At 38.8% G+C, this 18,870-nt stretch overlaps 1 protein-coding gene across 2 annotated transcripts in view; it reads left to right on the top strand.

Annotated features, from left to right (window-relative positions):
* The first annotated feature begins 830 nt into the window (after nt 1-830).
* The window catches only part of trmt61b (tRNA methyltransferase 61B), a 29,383-nt gene continuing 11,343 nt past the window's right edge, over nt 831-18,870 (top strand). Inside the window, exons 1-3 of one of the 2 annotated variants that reach the window (XM_088353706.1) lie at nt 831-1,086; nt 1,442-1,770; nt 18,742-18,844. In XM_088353706.1, coding sequence (XP_088209832.1) covers nt 1,450-1,770; nt 18,742-18,844 — 424 coding nt within the window. In that variant the 5' untranslated portion in view covers nt 831-1,086; nt 1,442-1,449. Of the gene's footprint in view, nt 1,771-18,741; nt 18,845-18,870 lie in introns of both variants that reach the window. The other variant, XM_088353705.1, reaches the window with a different exon arrangement.

Genomic DNA, 18,870 nt, shown 5'->3' with positions numbered 1-18,870 from the left:
AGAAAATGTATTGTTCTATAACATATACTATATTTGCGTGTATTTTTTCCTTATACAGAGAACGTCCAAGCTTCATAATTTTTGAACTTTTTTTTATAATAAACCTCATTCATGTCGAGCAACTCAGTATCTCACAACAAAATGTTAATTAACAATATATATGATATAACGAAACACATGTACAATATAACATGTTAAACTACATAAATAAACACGTTTGAAAAAAAAATATATGGTGTAAGATTATTTTGTATTTTATAAGGGAAAATACTAAAGTTTGTAAGGGCATGGAGCCATGGATGTTGGCAGGTATGTAATTGTCCCCCGAAGTTAGCTCTTTTGTGTATTTTACAAAGAACTTATACCTCTCGACACATTGGCTCTGTATTATCATCAGTATCACCACTTCCATCACTGTTTTTATCCCACCAGATTCATTTAGTTTTACCCTGGACTTTGGACATTACTGGTTTACATTTTTCCATCTTATATTTTTTGTTTTTTAATTATCTAATGATAATTGTCTAGGATCCCCCCCTTGTGTTGAGTTAAACATGTTCTAATTTTTTATTTTATTTTATGATTGAAATATTTTTTTACGTATTTCTGCTGCGTTAATTGTTCCCCTGAGAGTTGTTAATATTGTGGTTTGTAATGGTGCGATGTTAAACAGCAACAAGAAAAGGAATGACCCCCTCCCCCAAAAATGAAAACAAATACACTTGTTTTAAGATTAAAAGTTCTAATTTCCAAGTTGTGATTAACCCCACACATAATGGTAAAGACAATTTATACAGGGCAGGCGCTTAGTTATGACGTCATAAGTGTGCGCTCTCGAGCATGGTGACTTCTCCGTGATTCCGACTACAACCGAAATATTAATTTCCGCGCAACCAATAATGCGGCGCAAGACACTGCTTTAATGCTTTTGGAGATTGCTTTATTCAACAAAATCCTACGCCGTGTCAAGCGAAATCAAACAGATAGCGTCCTTTCCAGATGTTAAAATAAAAATAAAAACATCACTGTAACGTTATGGTAACGCTTAAGCCCTCCTTCGCTGGACTGGGGATTTTGTCCAGACTGGTACGTTTTCACATATCCCTTTTAGGACATTACAGACAGAGATGTTATTTTATAAAATTCAATTCCAGTAGACTGCAAATAAGACCATTTACGATCAGCTTTATTAGATGTTATACAGATGACAGGGATAACTTAAAAAACGACATATCGAACACCAGGGAACCCCTGCTGTCCAGGAGGAGAGCTTTGTCTCCCCTCGAGAGAATAAGTGCCCTGCTTCCACGGGATGCATTAAACCCCGAAGTTATGCAACTAAGAGAAACGGGCCAGCCACACGTAGATGCATTTTCCGAAAGTCAACAGAGTTGTAGTGTAAACACAGAAGACCGATCATCATTGAATTATTCTATTTCAGACACGCAGATGGACACAACAGAGAACGTGTTTGATGGAACTCAAAATATGTTACCAAGTCCTTCACTAAAAACAATGCTCGCATACGGGGAGATGCTTGTGGCCGAGTATCGTAGAAAAGAGGTAGTGGAGTTCAAGAAGATGTTCCAACTCCAGCCTGGAACGCGTCTAATGAGCAGTTGGGGGGTTGTCCTACATGCTGATATCGTTGGGAATCCAGCAGGTCACTTCCAGAAAACAAACAGAGCAGTTCCCATCTTCATACGACGTGCCAGTTTGGAAGACTACGTGTTGTATATGAAGAGGGGCCCTGCTATCACCTACCCAAAGGTATTTACCAATAATGCATTACACAATGTTACTGGTTTCTTAATATATTCAAGCAAGTTTTAAGCGGAGAAAGAGAATATTTTGCGTGGTCATACGTACTTAGGTTTAACATGATTTATATTAGATAGATAGATAGATAGATAGATAGATACTTTGTTCATCCCCGAAGGGAAATTCACATATTGCAGGGGTCACCAACCTTTTTTAAGCTGAGAGCTACTTTTTTGACACGAAGGGCTACCAATTTGATATACATTTCTAAAACTTATGTTATTACTATGTGGTTACCATGAACCACCAGGTTGTAATTATTAGGAGTCGAGTTAAAATATGCTCAGTCAACGAGTCTTAGTCCACTAAAACAGCTTGTCAGTTAGAAATATTTCCTGGAAAATCACAATGACCCATCACTGGTGAGCTATTTTCAAACCTGTCCACATGCTTCTCAGGTGTTCTTAGGCACCAAATTGGAGACCCATGTTATAGTGCATTTTATTTGATCTTAGTTAATTTTCTCCATCATTTTTTCCTGTCCATGGCACTCAAAACATCAAAAGGACACGGTGTAATATTTGACCACTAGATGTCGCTATATTGTGTATTGTTACAGAAAACGAGTGCCAGAAAACACGTACTATGGAGAAGTAACCAAACTGCACCAATTTTCTTGTAATTTTTTTAGCGAAGCCTCAATATACTGTACAGTAATCCCTTGCTGTATAGCAGTTTACTTATCCTGGTAACTGGTCTGACCCTGCCCTGATTTTTAGCGTGTTTTTTTTAACGATGTTAAAGGCTTGAGGCGTCGTTGCTGTCATACACTTTCTGGACAAATTTCAACATGTTACCTATTGTTCTCTTTTATTGATGTTCACAATTTTTTTGTATTGTAACTCAATGCTAAATCTACTCCACCCTGGTCATCCTGGAAGGGGCATTACTACTTGTGAGGTCCCTTTCAAGGTTTCTTTGTTCCTCATGCTGAGGTTTTGAGTTTTTCCTGGCCCGCATGTTAGTTTAAGGTCAAGCGATGGTGTAATACTTATCCTGTGCAGTCTTTTAAGACATCTTGTGATTATGGGCTATACAAATAAATGTGACTTGACTTGTTCTGCATTTTGATTGGCTGAACTGAGAAAGATGTTTCTGTTGCCAACAAAGTTGGACTTTTTGTCCTGATAAACTTGCTAAACTGGAGCCACACGCAGGTCTTTGGCGCTAACTAATGTCTGTCTGGCATTTAAAAAAATGTGTGATAATGGAAAATTATATGGTTTCTGTAGGACAGAACCGCAAGGTAAATGCAGTATTCCATAACATCCAAATGATGGCAGCATAGTATTGTGTAAAAGTGGATGATGTCATTACTCATACAGTTGTGCAATAAAACGGCAAGATTATTTTTTTAATTATATTTTAATACTGTTGTAGAAATTGGAGGTCCGATAATCGAGAGAAAGTCTTCTCATAAGTGGATAAAAGAAATAGACAGGAGCCAGCTTCGTTATGGAGGGAGATGTCACTTTATTGATGCGTCAATAAAGATCTCACAGAGCTAGGAACATGACAATGTATTTAAAGCTGGTAGTGACGATTAGGCTTCGATTGAGTACACCCCAAAAGGCGGTCCTGTATCACGTATCAAGTACAGAGCGTCCCGTCCCTTGCACGCTATCTTCAAGGAAATTTAATGTCTGCCAAGAGTATCTTCAAGGATGTCTACCCGACCTTTTCCCACTACTGTAAGCAAGTCTTTCTAAATTTCTACAAATGCAAGTGTATTTGCCACAACATATTCCCCCTTTTTTTTTTTTTTTTTCTTCTGTTACCTTATCCCCCCTTTTGGGAGTTTATACTCCCACTTTGAATGGAAATTAAAATTGAAAATCAATACAGAGTAGTGGCAAAGTATTACAAATCATAGACATCAATACACGGACAGAGTTTACGCGAATCGAAAATAAAATAAAATTCCGGCGGTCAGCCTGCTGTGATCATTCTAACTTTCATTGTTCATGTTTCATTTACAAAAACCCCCAACACTCCAAACATCTGACCCATGCACTAACCCCCCCTTCATTTATCTTTATCCGTACATACTGGATTATACACGTGGACCGTCGACGGTTGATCGGTACGTGATAAAGGTAAATGAATAATTGAACTGATAAGTGATAACAAATTTTGGTAACAGTCGTCGATACATTTCAAGATGAGTGCATGACTGGATAGTGATACAGTGTACACATTGGCTTTTGGCCTGACCCCCGCGAACAATTTGAAGACCATGCACTGTCGTATTCGTCAACGGGTGTCGTGAAGTCAGATGTTGGAGTGAGTGTTCATCCCAGCAGGCATCACGCTCAGTTTCCATGCAGCCAAAAACCCGGAAGCGACGATGCATCCTGACCATCCCAGACAGCAGCTTGCTCCCCGGCAGTGTGACATACCAACAAAAGAATCACAATCAGAAACCAATATATTTGTTGCTGTTATTCCTAGTGCTATATAGTGTGTTGCGTGTTTAACAATAGTGCTAATTGATATCGTATTCAGTCCAGATCATCATATGTGTCTCTTTCCGCAGATGCTCCATTATTTAATGTAATGTAGACTGACCGTTAATGTTGCCAGATAAAATTCAAGGCGTTGAATTTAGTTGAGTCATCTGTTCTTCCTCACTAAGGAATAGGCTTGGATATTTAATCACTAACTGTGCTCATTGAGCTTCTGCCACCCTAGTATTAGCCACTACTGTCATTTGTTCTCCAAAAGTCTTAAGCATTCCTCTTTTAAGAATAGGTATGGCACAGAAACACAACAAACACATAATTATTACGACAGTTAGTACAAAAATTTCCCTTCGCTAACAGACTACCCCAGTACCCAAATGTAGACGAGAACCAATCAAAAGAGATACTGTTCTTTTCAGTATTTACTGTCACTTCATTGCTCAACTCACGAATCTTTGACAGTGCTTTTGTGAAGCTTCCTGCTTCGGTTGTGTTTAAAGGTATATAAGTACAGCATTCCTCCTTTATCATATGACACACGCCTCCTTTACTGGCTAAGAGAAAATCGCTTTGCTCTCCTACTGCACTAAAGGCCTCGTTAATGTAATTAATAAAACGTCGTTGGTTGTAATAAATCAATAAATGTAATTAATCCATTCTGCGTTCTTTTTCGGAGTTATCCAGATAAATATCGACTCTAATCCAGACTTAATTTTATTCCTAGCTTTAAATTCTTCTCGAATTCCTCTCGGTTGTCTGATGGTATCTAGCTATACACGTCTACCCGGAACATATGCTTTCTTTACTGCGGCCAATCGTCAACAAAAATATTTCATTCAATTACCTTTTCCCCTTTACATTCCTTTCTTTTGTCACTTGCATGTCCCCCTCTTCTCTTTTCCTCAACGCCTACTATCTCTCTCCTTTTTACCTTCTTTTACTAACTTTCATTTTTTTGTATTTGTAACTTCCTTACTTGCTCTGCCAACAATCCATTTTCCACATAACTTTCCCTTCCCCTACGCCTTCTAACACTTTAGCCCATGGGAAAATTGACATATAACCATCTCACTTATCTATTTATTTATTTATTTTTCTTTCCAAACCAATTCAATCTACAATCTTAGCTTCACCTACTTAATGTGAAAATGACGTGCATTGATCTACAATGATTCATCTTACTCATTTTTATTCGACCCAATGAATATTTCCTCCATATTCAATGAAAAGAAAGTATTTACTCACGTTTTTACACTATTCTCGTACAACAATGCTTCCATCTCAAATTACTCAATAGGATTTTTCCTCGTCTTCACATTCCTTAATTTTCCAATTTTGAACCGAAAACCGGAATAGGTTAACTTTTTTCTTTTTGTTATTGTATCTTTAGTAAGTGTTATTCTGGCATTAACTTCATTTAACGCATCTAAAATAACTCAAACATAAGTTCTCTAAACTTATCACACCTAAATTTATCGTTTTCCAATTGAAAAAACAACAAAAAAAATTTGGACCGAAAAAAAAAACATTTTTTGGAACCCCTTAGGCCCGCAGGCGTTATGTTGTACACCGTTAGCGTCAAACCGATTTCTAAAAAAAACGAACGTTTTCGTTTCCAACGAGACGTGCTATCGGTTCTATCTAAAACAATACATTTTAAACCGTCTACCTCTTTAAAAACGTTTTTCTCGTCTCAATGAGCACTGTATTGTTCCCTTTTTCCTTTTCCTTCGATATTTTTCTGTTAATCCTTTCAGTTACGTGGGCCGATTAAACGCTGGACAACCATATAGACAAGAAAGATAAGAATACAGGAAAGAATACAAACACTTACAACATTGAACAAACATAAAACATAAAACAAGACAGAGGGCCCACAAAAATTTAAGTTAATTAGTCTAATTAAGCCAGTGCACATTGAGACCATGCGCCTACACAACTACCGAGTTAGGGTTATGGTTCTCCTCTTCTACACAATTTCCCGAACTTTACGTACTGGCCGTGCACTCATTTTTGGCTGTCGGCGTTGTAACCTCACTCTTCAGTGCTGTCGCCGTGGGTGTAGGTTTTTCTGGACTTTGGCGTGTCGGTACCCTTCTCGCCTGTATCGTCACATTAAGGTTCAGCATATTATCCGTCACTTTAGTCTGTACTGTCGTTAACACATCCGGTTTCTGGTAGTCCATCGGCACTCCGACTGGTTGCGCGTTTTTATATTTATTTTAGGTGAAAATCAAAATCCCTACTCTAAGATGCCCTATCCATTTTGAGCATTCTATCTCAAAATTCTAACTAGAAGATAAACAATTTATTTTTTAAATTGTCAGTTCTAAATTTCAAATTTTGCTTTTTCACTAACTACAGCCACTGGATCAGTTTAACCATTATCCTTGTCAGAATCATTTACCCTGATTTGAGCGTTTGAGTGTTCTCTTTTGTAGATTGATCACATCCGAGAAAAAATTTGTATGCACTTTTTATTTGCATTTTCTTTTGATTTTCAATGTGTTATCTTGCTGTTGGCCATTCCCCTCGAGGCAGATGACCAGGATAGATTGTTAAATTGTCAATTTAACCCAAGAAAAGACGTTTTTATTGTTATGATTCACTCTTTGTTTTGCCTTTTATAAAAATCATGACCTATATATGAGCTCTTCAGTAAGTAAACTTGTTCAAAATAACAGTATTTTGCAAAGAAAGCAGGTAATTCACGCTCAAAGTGAATGATTTTGCCAAAAATGAAAAATACCATCCCAAAATGTTCTCAATGTGGGCGATTTGCTAATGGTGAATGGTTATCTTAATTGATTTTTGTTAATCAATTTGACAAACATTGCAAATTTTGTAATATTACAACATTTCTTCTGTGTAATATTTTTCTATCCGTCCAAATTTCGTAATTTGAATCTCAAAAAACAGTTATATGGAGAGCTTATTCAGAAGACAATTTTTCATCAATTTCGGAAAAAACTAGGTTTTAACTTATTTTTACGGAATGTCTCAACTTCCCCCCTGAGTTAAAACCTAAGTTCACAATCTATGTCTCTCTTTCGTCTGACTCATCCCATAATACTCGGAATTTCAGTAACTCAAACTTGTCTTCTATCGCAATCGCACTATTTATACACGTCCTTCTACTCAATCAAGGAAGCAAGGTTTAGGGCGCTCTAAGGAGAGGGATGACTGAGTATGGGCGCCAAGAGTGGACTGAGAGTGTGATCCTGGCCACTGTGTTGTGCGGTGCAGAGACGATTCAGTTTTATTAAGACGACAGCAGTGTGCGTGTGTGTGTGTCGTCGTATCGATACTAATAACTAAATGGAGTGGAATGGAACTATGAAGACTATAACATCAGACCAACCGAGACGTCACGCTCTATAGAGAATTTATCGACCTATTTCATCATCGCCTACAATCAGCTCAAATTTTTTTTCCAACATTCTGCTTCTTAAAAAGAACCTAAAAAGAAATCCGTCATTAATCCGCAATTAACCACCAGTCCATCGTCCCAAAAACAATGGTTCTAAGTCAAGGGTGGGCAAACTTTTGGCGTCACGAGCCTGGGGACACATCCAGTTTTTCTCATTTACAGTTATGATGTTATATTTCATTATATTTATTTCATGTTTATCTATTTCGTGTATATGTATGAACCCCTACTGAACACCAGCATACCTTCAGGGCAGTTGCAGTTGATTCAACAAGGTTCGTTTGCTTTCGGAACGGACTAATCCCGTTTCAATCCAATTGATTCAAATTGATAATGTGTTTCAATTTACAATAGTTTCATCATTCCATATTTACTGCTAGAACCAATTAAACTTATAAGTAGAGGTACAACTGTGTCATTGTAGCTGTGCACGTATGTAGTATTTCTGTCATGTCCAGCATGGTCGCCGTGGCGACCGTCTAATTTGCGTGTGTCCTTCTTAAGGGCTTGCCCGTTCTGAGTAAAAGCCTGTTTTATGAGTATTCCTAGTCTGAGTTCCTGTTTGCCTGTAAGCCAGTTGCTGTTTTGTTTATTCCCTGAGCGTTGGACAATTTTGCTGAATAGAAGTAACCGGTCGTTAAGCGATTGAGTTCTGGTCCGCTCTGCACTTAACTCAACCATTTCTGCAGTAGTATCTTATAATATTTACAAAATAAGATTAAATAAGATTCTGTAATATTTTCGAAGTCTGTTGTAGTATTTTTGAAGGATTTTTTTTTTTTAGTAGCGCTAGTATTAATGCCGTTGTAGTTTTGTAGCCGCCGTCCCCAGCAGGCTGGCTTTATGCCCAACCGCTCCACAACGGACCACATCTCTGCCGTCCGTTTGCTGATAGAAAAGACCCGTGAATTCCGTAAAGATCGCCATCTATATATCGGATTCATTGATCTGAAGGCCGCCTTTGACACCGTCTGCCACTCTTCACTGTGGAACATCCTCCAAGCTCTCAGAGCACCACCCAAGATCATAGCCCTGTTCAAGCTGCTCTACAGCAACACAGAGAGCTGTGTCCGTATCAACGGCATTGACTCCGACTGGTTTGCTATCTCCAGCGGCGTTCGCCAAGGCTGTGTGGCTGCTCCCGACCTTTTTAATTGCATCATCGACCATCTGATGTTCAGGGTTAGTGAGCGCATCCCCGGAGTGTCTTTCGGCAACTACCACCTGACTGACCTGGAGTATGCTGACGACACCATCATTCTCAGCACTTCCTACAGCCAGCTGAGAGACGCTCTGGGCATTTACAGCGAAGAGGCAGCGCGGCTTGGCCTGCAAGTGAGTTGGACGAAAACCAAGTTCATGTATGTCGGTGATGGACCAGATCCACCTCCCATCCAAATTGGTAGCGACATCGTAGAGCCTGTCAAGAGCTTTGTATATCTGGGGTCCATGGTGACAGACAATGGGGACCTAAAACCAGAGATTCTCCGCAGAAGAGCCCTGGCAGCATCTGCTCTGCAGTCTCTCTGGAAACCACTCTGGCGGCACCAGACCATCGCACGCAAGACGAAGCTCCGCATTTACAACCTCGCCGTACTCCCTATCCTGCTTTATGGCTCAGAAACATGGCCCCTGAACGACACCCTGGCCACAAGAATCGATGGTTTTGATAGCAGGGCTCTCAGAACCATCGAGAACATCAGGTGGCCCCAGCGAGTCTCCAATAAAGAGCTCAGAGCCCACACGTGCCAGCCCCAAGCATCTTCCTTGGTCGCACAACGCCGCACCCGCTGGTTTGGCCATGTCCTTCGTCTACCACCAGACCATCCGACACGAGCCATTCTCCAGTTTGACCCAAAGGCCGCAGGCTGGAGACGACCACGAGGGAAACCCCGCACTCGATGGCTTGACGTCGTTGCGGGCGACCTCCAACAACACGGAGTTGCCGTAGAGGATGCAGAACAGCTGGCACAAGACCGCCAGCATTGGAAAAACCTGGTTCATCTGGTCGGCTCAACGCACAGGGACGGGACCCCCCGACCTTCGCTGGAGCAATAAGTAAGTAAGTAAGTTTTGTAGCAGTATTCTTGCAGAATTTCTGTAGTTGGTCTTTTTAGAATTATAGCCGTACCATATACTATGTCCCGGTTTTCAAGCTCTATATTCCGTTTTCTAGTAATTTCATAGAATTTCTGTAGTAGGATTTACATTATCGTAATACTTTACCATCCCATTTCTTGTTCTCCTTTGGTTTACTGCACACGAATGGCTGGATTAAACCCTAGAGGTTTAATTCTGACCCAATTGTGGAAAAATGTATTTGATAATGTTACTTCCGGCGCCGTCACGAATGGCAGCCATTCCAGCAGCTCCCGTGTTATTTTCGCTACTTTTGTGATTTATTTATTTGTTTATTTATTTTTGCTTACTTTATCAGTGCCTTGCAACACTTGGATTACTTTCTATCCTATGGATATGGGTTTCATCTCGCAAAAATACGTACATTAAACAACACCACCTACATTGGACATTACCGAATCTTACTGCAATATGTATTCTGTGTAGCACTATTTAGATAGATAGATAGATAGATAGATAGATAGATACTTTATTCATCCCCGAAGGGAAATTCACTTTAGTTACTCTATATAACATGCTAAAGTGGGCATTTGCACGTCACACTGGGTATTTGTATATTGTATTCTTTTGGCTTTATTATTGTATTGTTCTCAGCTCAGGGATGCTGCTGGAAATGTGAATTTCCCTCAGGGGATGAGTAAAGTATCTATCTATCTATCTATCTGATTAATTCGTTCACCCCTGTGCTCAGCATCTTTTTCTATAACAAAATTTTATGTATTGCGTGGTACGTATCTTCTTATTCTAAAGCAAAACAACATGTTATGTCTATGTTTATTTGCCTTCAATTAGATATTGATCCTTTTAATAATTTCCTTTTATTTTCATAGCTTATCCATAAAAATACTGTTATATGTTTTGCACAATGCTGACAACCTTTTTTTTTTTTTTTTTTTTTTCACTACAATGACTATTTTTCACCAAATGCATATTTACACAAACCTCAACTGTATGTAACATTTTAAATGCACATTCTTGTGTAAATATTGTATTAATTATAACTATAACCTTATCTTTTCCGTTCCTTTACCTAACTCTGAAGATGGAGTGTCATGCCAAATTTAATTGTCAGTTACAATATGTGAACCCGTTTTGTAACTATGTCCGTAAAGGTATATTCCATTCCATCATAAATGGTCTGGATTTATATAGTGCTTTTCAAGACCCTGGGGAACTCCAAAAACACTACCTAATGTGTTGTTTTTCATACTTCTGTCTCAAGTTTTTCATACCCAATTTTCAGCAAATTATTATTATTTAAATAACTTATGTTGTATGTTTGTCTTAGTGTTTCTTTTTCCTTTTCTTTCAGAATTAAAGCAAAACAATATACTGGGTTAACTTTTTTGTGGAATTCAGGGGCACTTAGAGTCTCGTTAAGTTTTATCGTGCTTACGTACTGAGATGTTTTAGTAAATTAGCCAGTTTATTCAATTTCTAAATTTTTCTCTAAATTTAAGTACTAGTAGACATTAATTATCTTAGTTTAATTAATTTCCATTCATTTCCCATGCAGTTATATTTCTAAATCACCAAAATCGTCTTGTATGGTTGTCTCTAAATCCACTAATCCGTTATTTTTAATTCCTTTAATCCTTTCCAGGCTTGATCAATCTTATTCTCATTGTCTTCTAAAAAAAATGCTGTTTTCCATAGACAATGTTTCATTTTAACTTAACCAAACCATAAGTCAGCTATTGTTTCACATTTATTAATCATTTGTCGAACGTAACACTCATTCTAAAAAATTCAGTGTGGAATCAATTGTCCTAAAAAAAAAACTGCCATTCGTGAACTCAATGTCAAAAATTTCTAATTGTCTTTTCATCCCTCTGTAATCATAATCTCTTATTGTTGATTCAATATAAAGCAATACATACTTGTCACTCATGAATTATCTTTTTGACTCGTATTTATTTTATATTATTATCATAATCTTTTATTCCGCGCAACAATCTTCGTTTTTACGCAATTGTCTTAGTTCCCTTTGTTTTTCTTTTTCTTTTCTTTTTAAAAGAAATATTTCATTCAGTGACTGAAATAGCTTCAGCTACGTTATTAATGATTTCTAGTCTCGAATTTTCTTCCCTGTGATAATATGTCGTCATTTTCAAACTTCTTTTAACTTCTTTTAATTTTTGATATTTCGAAATCATTCATACCACTAGTAATCTATTATTGAATATGAGAAAAACTAAGGAAACAATCTTTTTATGTATTACGCCTCTTTTGAATTTGTCCATTTATAACCAACGAAAAGATGGACACTGAAATTATGGACGGTCTCCAGTCGTCTTCTTTGTTTTACTCGCCCTTGCTGTATTAGGAGCATAACTACACGTCTTAAAAATTCTTACCCTTTTGCCATTCGCATATTCAACGAGAGATGATTCGTTTTGTTATTTAAACATTCTTTCTTTTTAAACTATTCTGTATAATTATCTTGTATACACTCAGTGTTTTCATTTCACCATGTACCTGTGTCCCAGATGCATCAGTCATGCTGGGGACACAAACTTTTCCCTTAAATTGTCATTATCATTTAATTCCTCTATAACAAAGATTCAACGCATTACATCATCGTTACTTTGGTCTTGCTGTATGAGATTTTATTTTTCTGCACGCCGATCTTAGCTAATGAGATCTCGTCGCTTCGAGATTACGTCATTGTTGTTGGTAATTGGTTAAGTCAGTCTTTTTCATTAGACAAAACTGCTTTTTTCTCAATTTATTGAAGAGAGCCAGCTCATAAATGCCCTTCTTGCACTTAACTTGGTATTTAGTTCTGTAGTTATTTATTTTTTATTTATTTTTAATTGATGTAGTGTACTATGTCTTTGTTTTAAAGTGCTATATTGAATCGTTAGTTTTGTGATACTGTTTAGTATACCTCTAGGGCACAGGTGTCAAAGAGGCTGCAGGTTGAATTATGAAACCCAGGTGCCTTGAACAAAGACACTGTTCTGTATTTCTTTCGCTTTCTCTCTCTTTTCCACCCCTTTTCTCCCACTCTGTCTCTGTCTCTTTCACTCTCTGTGTCTCTCTTTTTCTCTTTCTTTGTTATTTTGTCTCTTTCTCTCTCTCTCTCTTTTTAACTTCTTTTGCTCTAACTTCATTTTTTCCTTTCCTCTCTTTTCTCTTTCTTCCTACCCTTCACGCTTTCTTTTCTCTCCTTCTGTCTTTCTATTTCTCTCTGGATTTCTTTCTTTCTCCCCCTTTCTTTTCCCCCTCTCTCATGACTTTTTATCTCTTTTGTTTCTCATGCTCTCTCCGCCTCTCCTTTTCCTTCCCTCTTTTTCTTTTATTTCTCTCTCATTTTCTTTCTCTTGAATCTATCAGTCAGGCCCCCGACAGAATGTTTGTTCTATCGTGTGGCCCCCGAGTTCAAATGACTTTGACACCCTTGCTCTAGGGGCATTTCTCTATTACCGTATTACTGTCGTAGTATTTCTACGGTACTTTTCATTTAGCGATTTTAATTTTCACTGTGTGACGTTTTGAGTGTCGAGCGACTTAAAATTCGACTCTCTCCCGCCGTCACTTATGAGTGCTGATGCTCATTTTGTCTGCCACTCTGTCCCAAAATGAAAATGTTAAAAATCCCTACAACTGAAGATACTTACGTATTTTTATTATTATTATTATTATTTACTTTTAGCACAGGCGCTGGGCAATGGAGCAAAATGCGCATGTCCTGTTTATAGTTCCTAACACTTACCCAATCAAAACGTTTGAGTTTCTTTGCTACAGCTTCTGGATAAAACGTTCGTTCTCGGTTAAGGTTTTTTCCTGCGAGTTTTTATTAGAAATGTCTTGATAGTGAACCTAAATCGTTTAATTAGCTTTCTTATAAAGTATTTTTAGCAATTTACATCCAAAGCAGGGACTGCTGGTGTGACTACGTGACTGTAAACTAGAGTTACTGGAGTTTTCCATAACATGAGCATCACCTAGAGGCAGTGGATATGACACAATAATTAGAAGAAAATAGTGCTTCTTTGGGCACTGTGACTCTCCTTATTTATCCTGTTCAGCACTTTTATTTCGGTTGCACTCCACAATGCAGAGACTTCTTGGGGTCAATTTATACACACTGTCCCTTTAAAAGATTTCGAGTGCATGTTTCTTATGAAACCATATTCTAAAAATTATATTTTACACATTTTCGTCATATCTCACATTTTTCTTTTTTCCTGTAATATTTTTGATTTTGGTACTTTCGAGCTTCCATACCTCAGGGCCATTGAGCCCTTCATGAGGTAAATTGTACTTGTACTTTCCAAATCCTCAACCGTTTTGGCATGTTATACAGTAGTGTCACACTTAACCGGGCCGCTGTCTCTAGGATGCGTCATGGTCTGCAACTGCAGCGTCGCTCTTTGGATCTCCGGTTGCACTTTCGGACCCGCAATTTCCATTCGCCGCTGCGATTTCTCGAGCTCTGCTCCTAGTAACAACCATATCAGACAATTTATTATCACATACAGCTTTGTCATCCACATCTTGTTTTCCTAACTTTAACGTTACTGCCCTGTTGATCTTGCTTGGTCTCGTTGACGGTGGCAGCGTGAGCCGTGGTACAGTGGTTCAGATGGTACCCTTTTGAGCTGCCCTCGACCTGGACTGCGGCCAGCGTTGCCCTCACGACGGTGTACGGTCCCTCAAGCCTCGGATGGTTCCACTTTCGTTGAAACCTTGATGTAGACGAGATCCCCTGGGACGTCTTTTCAAATGGTTGTTCGACCCTGGACTCTTGTCTCTTAACCAGCCAGTAGATGACAGCCGTCAATTGTCTCATACAGTCTCTCAGTTCAGTTTGTAGTGTTTTGTAGTTGCTCAAGTGGCGGCCCCTTATAGGGACCTCCCAGATGCGGCGCTGGTCTGCCTGTTAGCATTTCATGCGGTGTTAAATGCGTGATCCAATGAGTCTGCATGCGATAACTCATCAGCGCTAACTGTAGCGCATCCCCTCAGTTGAGCCTAGTACTCACAAAGATCTTGTTTATCTTTGTTATTAATATTCCATTTACTCTTTTCCACCATCCCTTGACTTTGTTGATAAACCTCACCGAACCGTTGTTTAATGTGTAGTTTTTGTAAGATGCCCTTCACGACCTTTTGAACAAATGTTATCCGAGCTTATTTCTGACGGTATGCCAAATCGCGGAATAACTTCTCTAATCAAAAACCTAATTACTGTTCCCGCACCTAGATCTTTTGATGGCACTGCTCCTATTATTCCTACCGTGGCCTGTAAATACGGAGACCAGTAACCTTGTTTTTTCAGCTATTTCACACCCCCCCTTGCATAATATTTTTAAATTGTGCACTTGTATCTGATATAAAGTCAAAGGTATTCCCCTGTTACCTATTCTCCTTAATAATCCTCCTGATGCTCCTGCATCTGGAGACACATCACCGTTTTCCTGGAAAGCAGATTCAAAATACAATTTTAGCAGTATTTCTGTGTTAAAAATAAAATAATTCACAATCCAAACGTATCAATATTCCTCAGATTTGTAAACACTACGTCAATCAACAAGATTCTAGCGTGATTCAATGCAGACTCGTGTTGTTCGTTATCACCGCCTCGTCGACGGCCTTGGCCGTCTGGCTCAGTCCATCGTGACGTTCCACTCGCAATCCGCTGCAGGAATGTGCCATGAGCTTTATCAGTGCCACACTGACCTTGGCGCCCAGTTGTCTACCTCTTTCTCCTCGAAACTGGCTGCAATCAGTTCAGATTGCCCCCTGCTCACTGTTTGAGGACAGCCTGGATGTGCTCCAGTGTCCCCACGACCCTGCTGTAGACAAGCGGCGCAGACAACGGATGAGTGAACGTCTTTGTTTGTTCTTTGCTTGTTTTTCTTTCCATCTTCAGCCTTTTTCAACAGTCCGTCTGACTTCTGAATCCTGTTAAATCGGTCATGTTTACAAACTCGGATGTTTAGTCTAGGTTAAATGACCATGAAGACATCACCTTAGCAATTAAATTCTTAAATTTTTCATGGTCTTCCTCAAGATCGAGTAATCTGCTCCTCATTGTCTTTTGAAAATGCTTGCCAAATTGTTTCCTCAATTTACCCAAACTATACTTATCACGTTTATCGGAACAAGATCTCACAAATCAAAAGGCCACACGCAAACGGAGCACTTGACGAATTAAGTAATCCCTCCACTTTTTTTTTTTTTTCCATACAGTAAAGGAGCGAAAGACGGGGGAAAGACGGGGGTGGGGCGGGAATACACACAAAAAAGCAAGACACTTTAACGCACATACAAGACCGTAAAATGTAGAATAAGCAGTCACTCCATCATTCATCCATGCGTCCTTAACTCCTCTCCCAACGCCAAACAACACAAAAAAAACAAAAAAGACAAAAAGAAACACAGGCTCTCCTAGCCCTTAAACAGTTAAGTAGAAATCACCCGCGCACACTCACTCAGGCGGGCGGGGGAGAAACCGAACCGAACAGAACACACATCCACAGACAGAGAGACACACGCACAATTAACGCCAGCTGGCACACACACCAACATTTCCGAATGAGACATCTCCCAGACTGAAAACATGTCAGCAATTCTCACACATTCTTTGTATCGCTTGTTTCTATGCGAATATATCTTAATAATACAACATCTGATTACTGCTCATTTTTCTAACGTCGGTATAACCTTTCAGATTGTAGAAAATGGCGAGGTTCCATGCACCACACTTTTTCTTAAGTGCAAGGTTACATTTCCCTCCCAAATCATCAATCGACTAGGGAAACACATAAAACATGCCCCGTATTAACCATACATAGATCGTCTACTCTCGAACTGTCACTTTAGCAAATGACGACGTCTTATCACAGCTTTACACAGATCTCAAGACAATCATAAATATACAAATACCGACGCCGCTGCAACCTCTTATCCAGGTTAAATTAGCCTTTTCCCTTTTTCAAGCAGCCTATGTCCCACAACAAACAGGACTCTGTGAGCTCAGAATCCCGTCGGACATAAAAATCACAACTCAGTCTATATATCTCATCCGTCCGAACTTGGGCCTGACTATAGACGGAAAATTCCACGTGCACGCATAATTTAGCTCCGACGCCACAGGCTCCTGTCCACCCACGAATCTCGACAAGCAAATTGAAACAAGGAGAGAAAAAAACTATCCTTACCTCAACCGCTCATTCGAGACCGTTCCACTGAGAAGTCTTTTCCCTTTTCTGTTTATTTAATTAGTGCCAATCCACGTTGGGGCGCCAAATGTTGTAGAAATTGGAGGTCCGATAATCGAGAGAAAGTCTTCTCATAAGTGGATAAAAGAAATAGACAGGAGCCAGCTTCGTTATGGAGGGAGATGTCACTTTATTGATGCGTCAATAAAGATCTCACAGAGCTAGGAACATGACAATGTATTTAAAGCTGGTAGTGACGATTAGGCTTCGATTGAGTACACCCCAAAAGGCGGTCCTGTATCACGTATCAAGTACAGAGCGTCCCGTCCCTTGCACGCTATCTTCAAGGAAACTTAATGTCTGCCAAGAGTATCTTCAAGGATGTCTACCCGACCTTTTCCCACTACTGTAAGCAAGTCTTTCTAAATTTCTACAAATGCAAGTGTATTTGCCACAACAATACTACAGAAGTTATTTGTAGGAAAAAAAGAGGCTTGAATAAATGAATGTATCTAATCAATTACTTCGATTGTATGCCCAACGATTGTTTGCAATCTGTTCTTTTTTATTTTTGACCTACGCAGTGTTTACAAGGTTACTGTTGGCATTTAGGCTACATGCCAAAAGTTAGCTGAAGCTAAGACAATAGAAAGATATTTTGCCGATATATTAAGTAATATGGACTCGATAGCAACTATCATAAATGTTTAATTTTTCTTAGCTGATATGAAGTGTGCACCGCAAACCTGAGCATTTTTGATGAGTGCATCGGTCCAATCTTTTTGCTTTAAAGCACAACTCTCTTATTTTTGGAGGGAGTGTGTGTGTGGGTGGGGGGTGATCATGTAAAACTTCAATCTACGATCAGTAAATTTTTTTCTCAGATTCTGGCTCACAATCACACAACATTACAAAAACTAGCAGCTATGAGAGCTTTATTTTCCTCCCGTCTTCTGACCAGCGCAAGTATTCTTTTGCCTTCAGGCTATGCCCTCACCTACCGGACAATGTTTACAAACATATTGAAGGGTCTATAAGGCGCACCCCCCAAAAATATCCCATAGTGAAATCTTGTTCACTTATAAGGCGCACTGGATTATTGGGGCCTAAAATTGAAACTACATAATTGGCTTACTGTAGTTTCAATTTTCGGTTGCATTAAAAAAAAACATTTAAATTCAAACAATATATATATATATCTTATAGAGTACATAATACATTTTGGCATTTGGTTCCACCACTAAAATGAATCAAATCATTAATTATTGGTTACTTTATTCAGTATCAATTAGTTGTAATTTTGCATTTCAAATGTTATCCACCCCATTTTGCAGTTTATAAGGCACACCTGATTATAAACTGCACTGGCCAATTTGGGGTGTTTAGGTGTGCCTTAGTCTGGAATACTTTTCTTTTTTTTTCATTAAATTTTTTTTAACACTTGGAGGAAATAAATAATACTCAATGTCCCTTTAATTATTGACATTTGTATGATGATTATTCTTCAAAACTATCTTGTCAATCAGCATGGGCTGGTGATTTTTTTCTGTGTGTATGTCAAATATTTTGAAAAAAAAAGTATGTGTCTTGTATATTTTAGAAATAATTAGGATTGTGTGGATACATTTACGATTGCTCTGTATTGCACCAAAATTATCATTTTCCGTTAATATGTGCATTAAACTTTTGACTGCTGTAATATGTTCTTGTTACTTAGGACGCCAGCACCATGCTGATGATGATGGATGTCACAGAGGGAGACTGTGTGCTGGAGTCAGGTTCTGGGTCTGGGGCCATGTCTCTGTTTTTGTCTCGTGCAGGTAAGCAACCATAATATGTCCACTAA

Source organism: Urocampus carinirostris, chromosome 15 (assembly GCF_059441175.1).
Source record: "Urocampus carinirostris isolate Australia breed hairy pipefish chromosome 15, RoL_Ucar_1.0, whole genome shotgun sequence".
Classification (NCBI taxonomy): Eukaryota; Metazoa; Chordata; class Actinopteri; order Syngnathiformes; family Syngnathidae; genus Urocampus; species Urocampus carinirostris.
The sequence above is the reverse complement of the archived record's forward strand: the minus strand, read 5'-3'. Positions and strand labels throughout refer to the sequence as shown.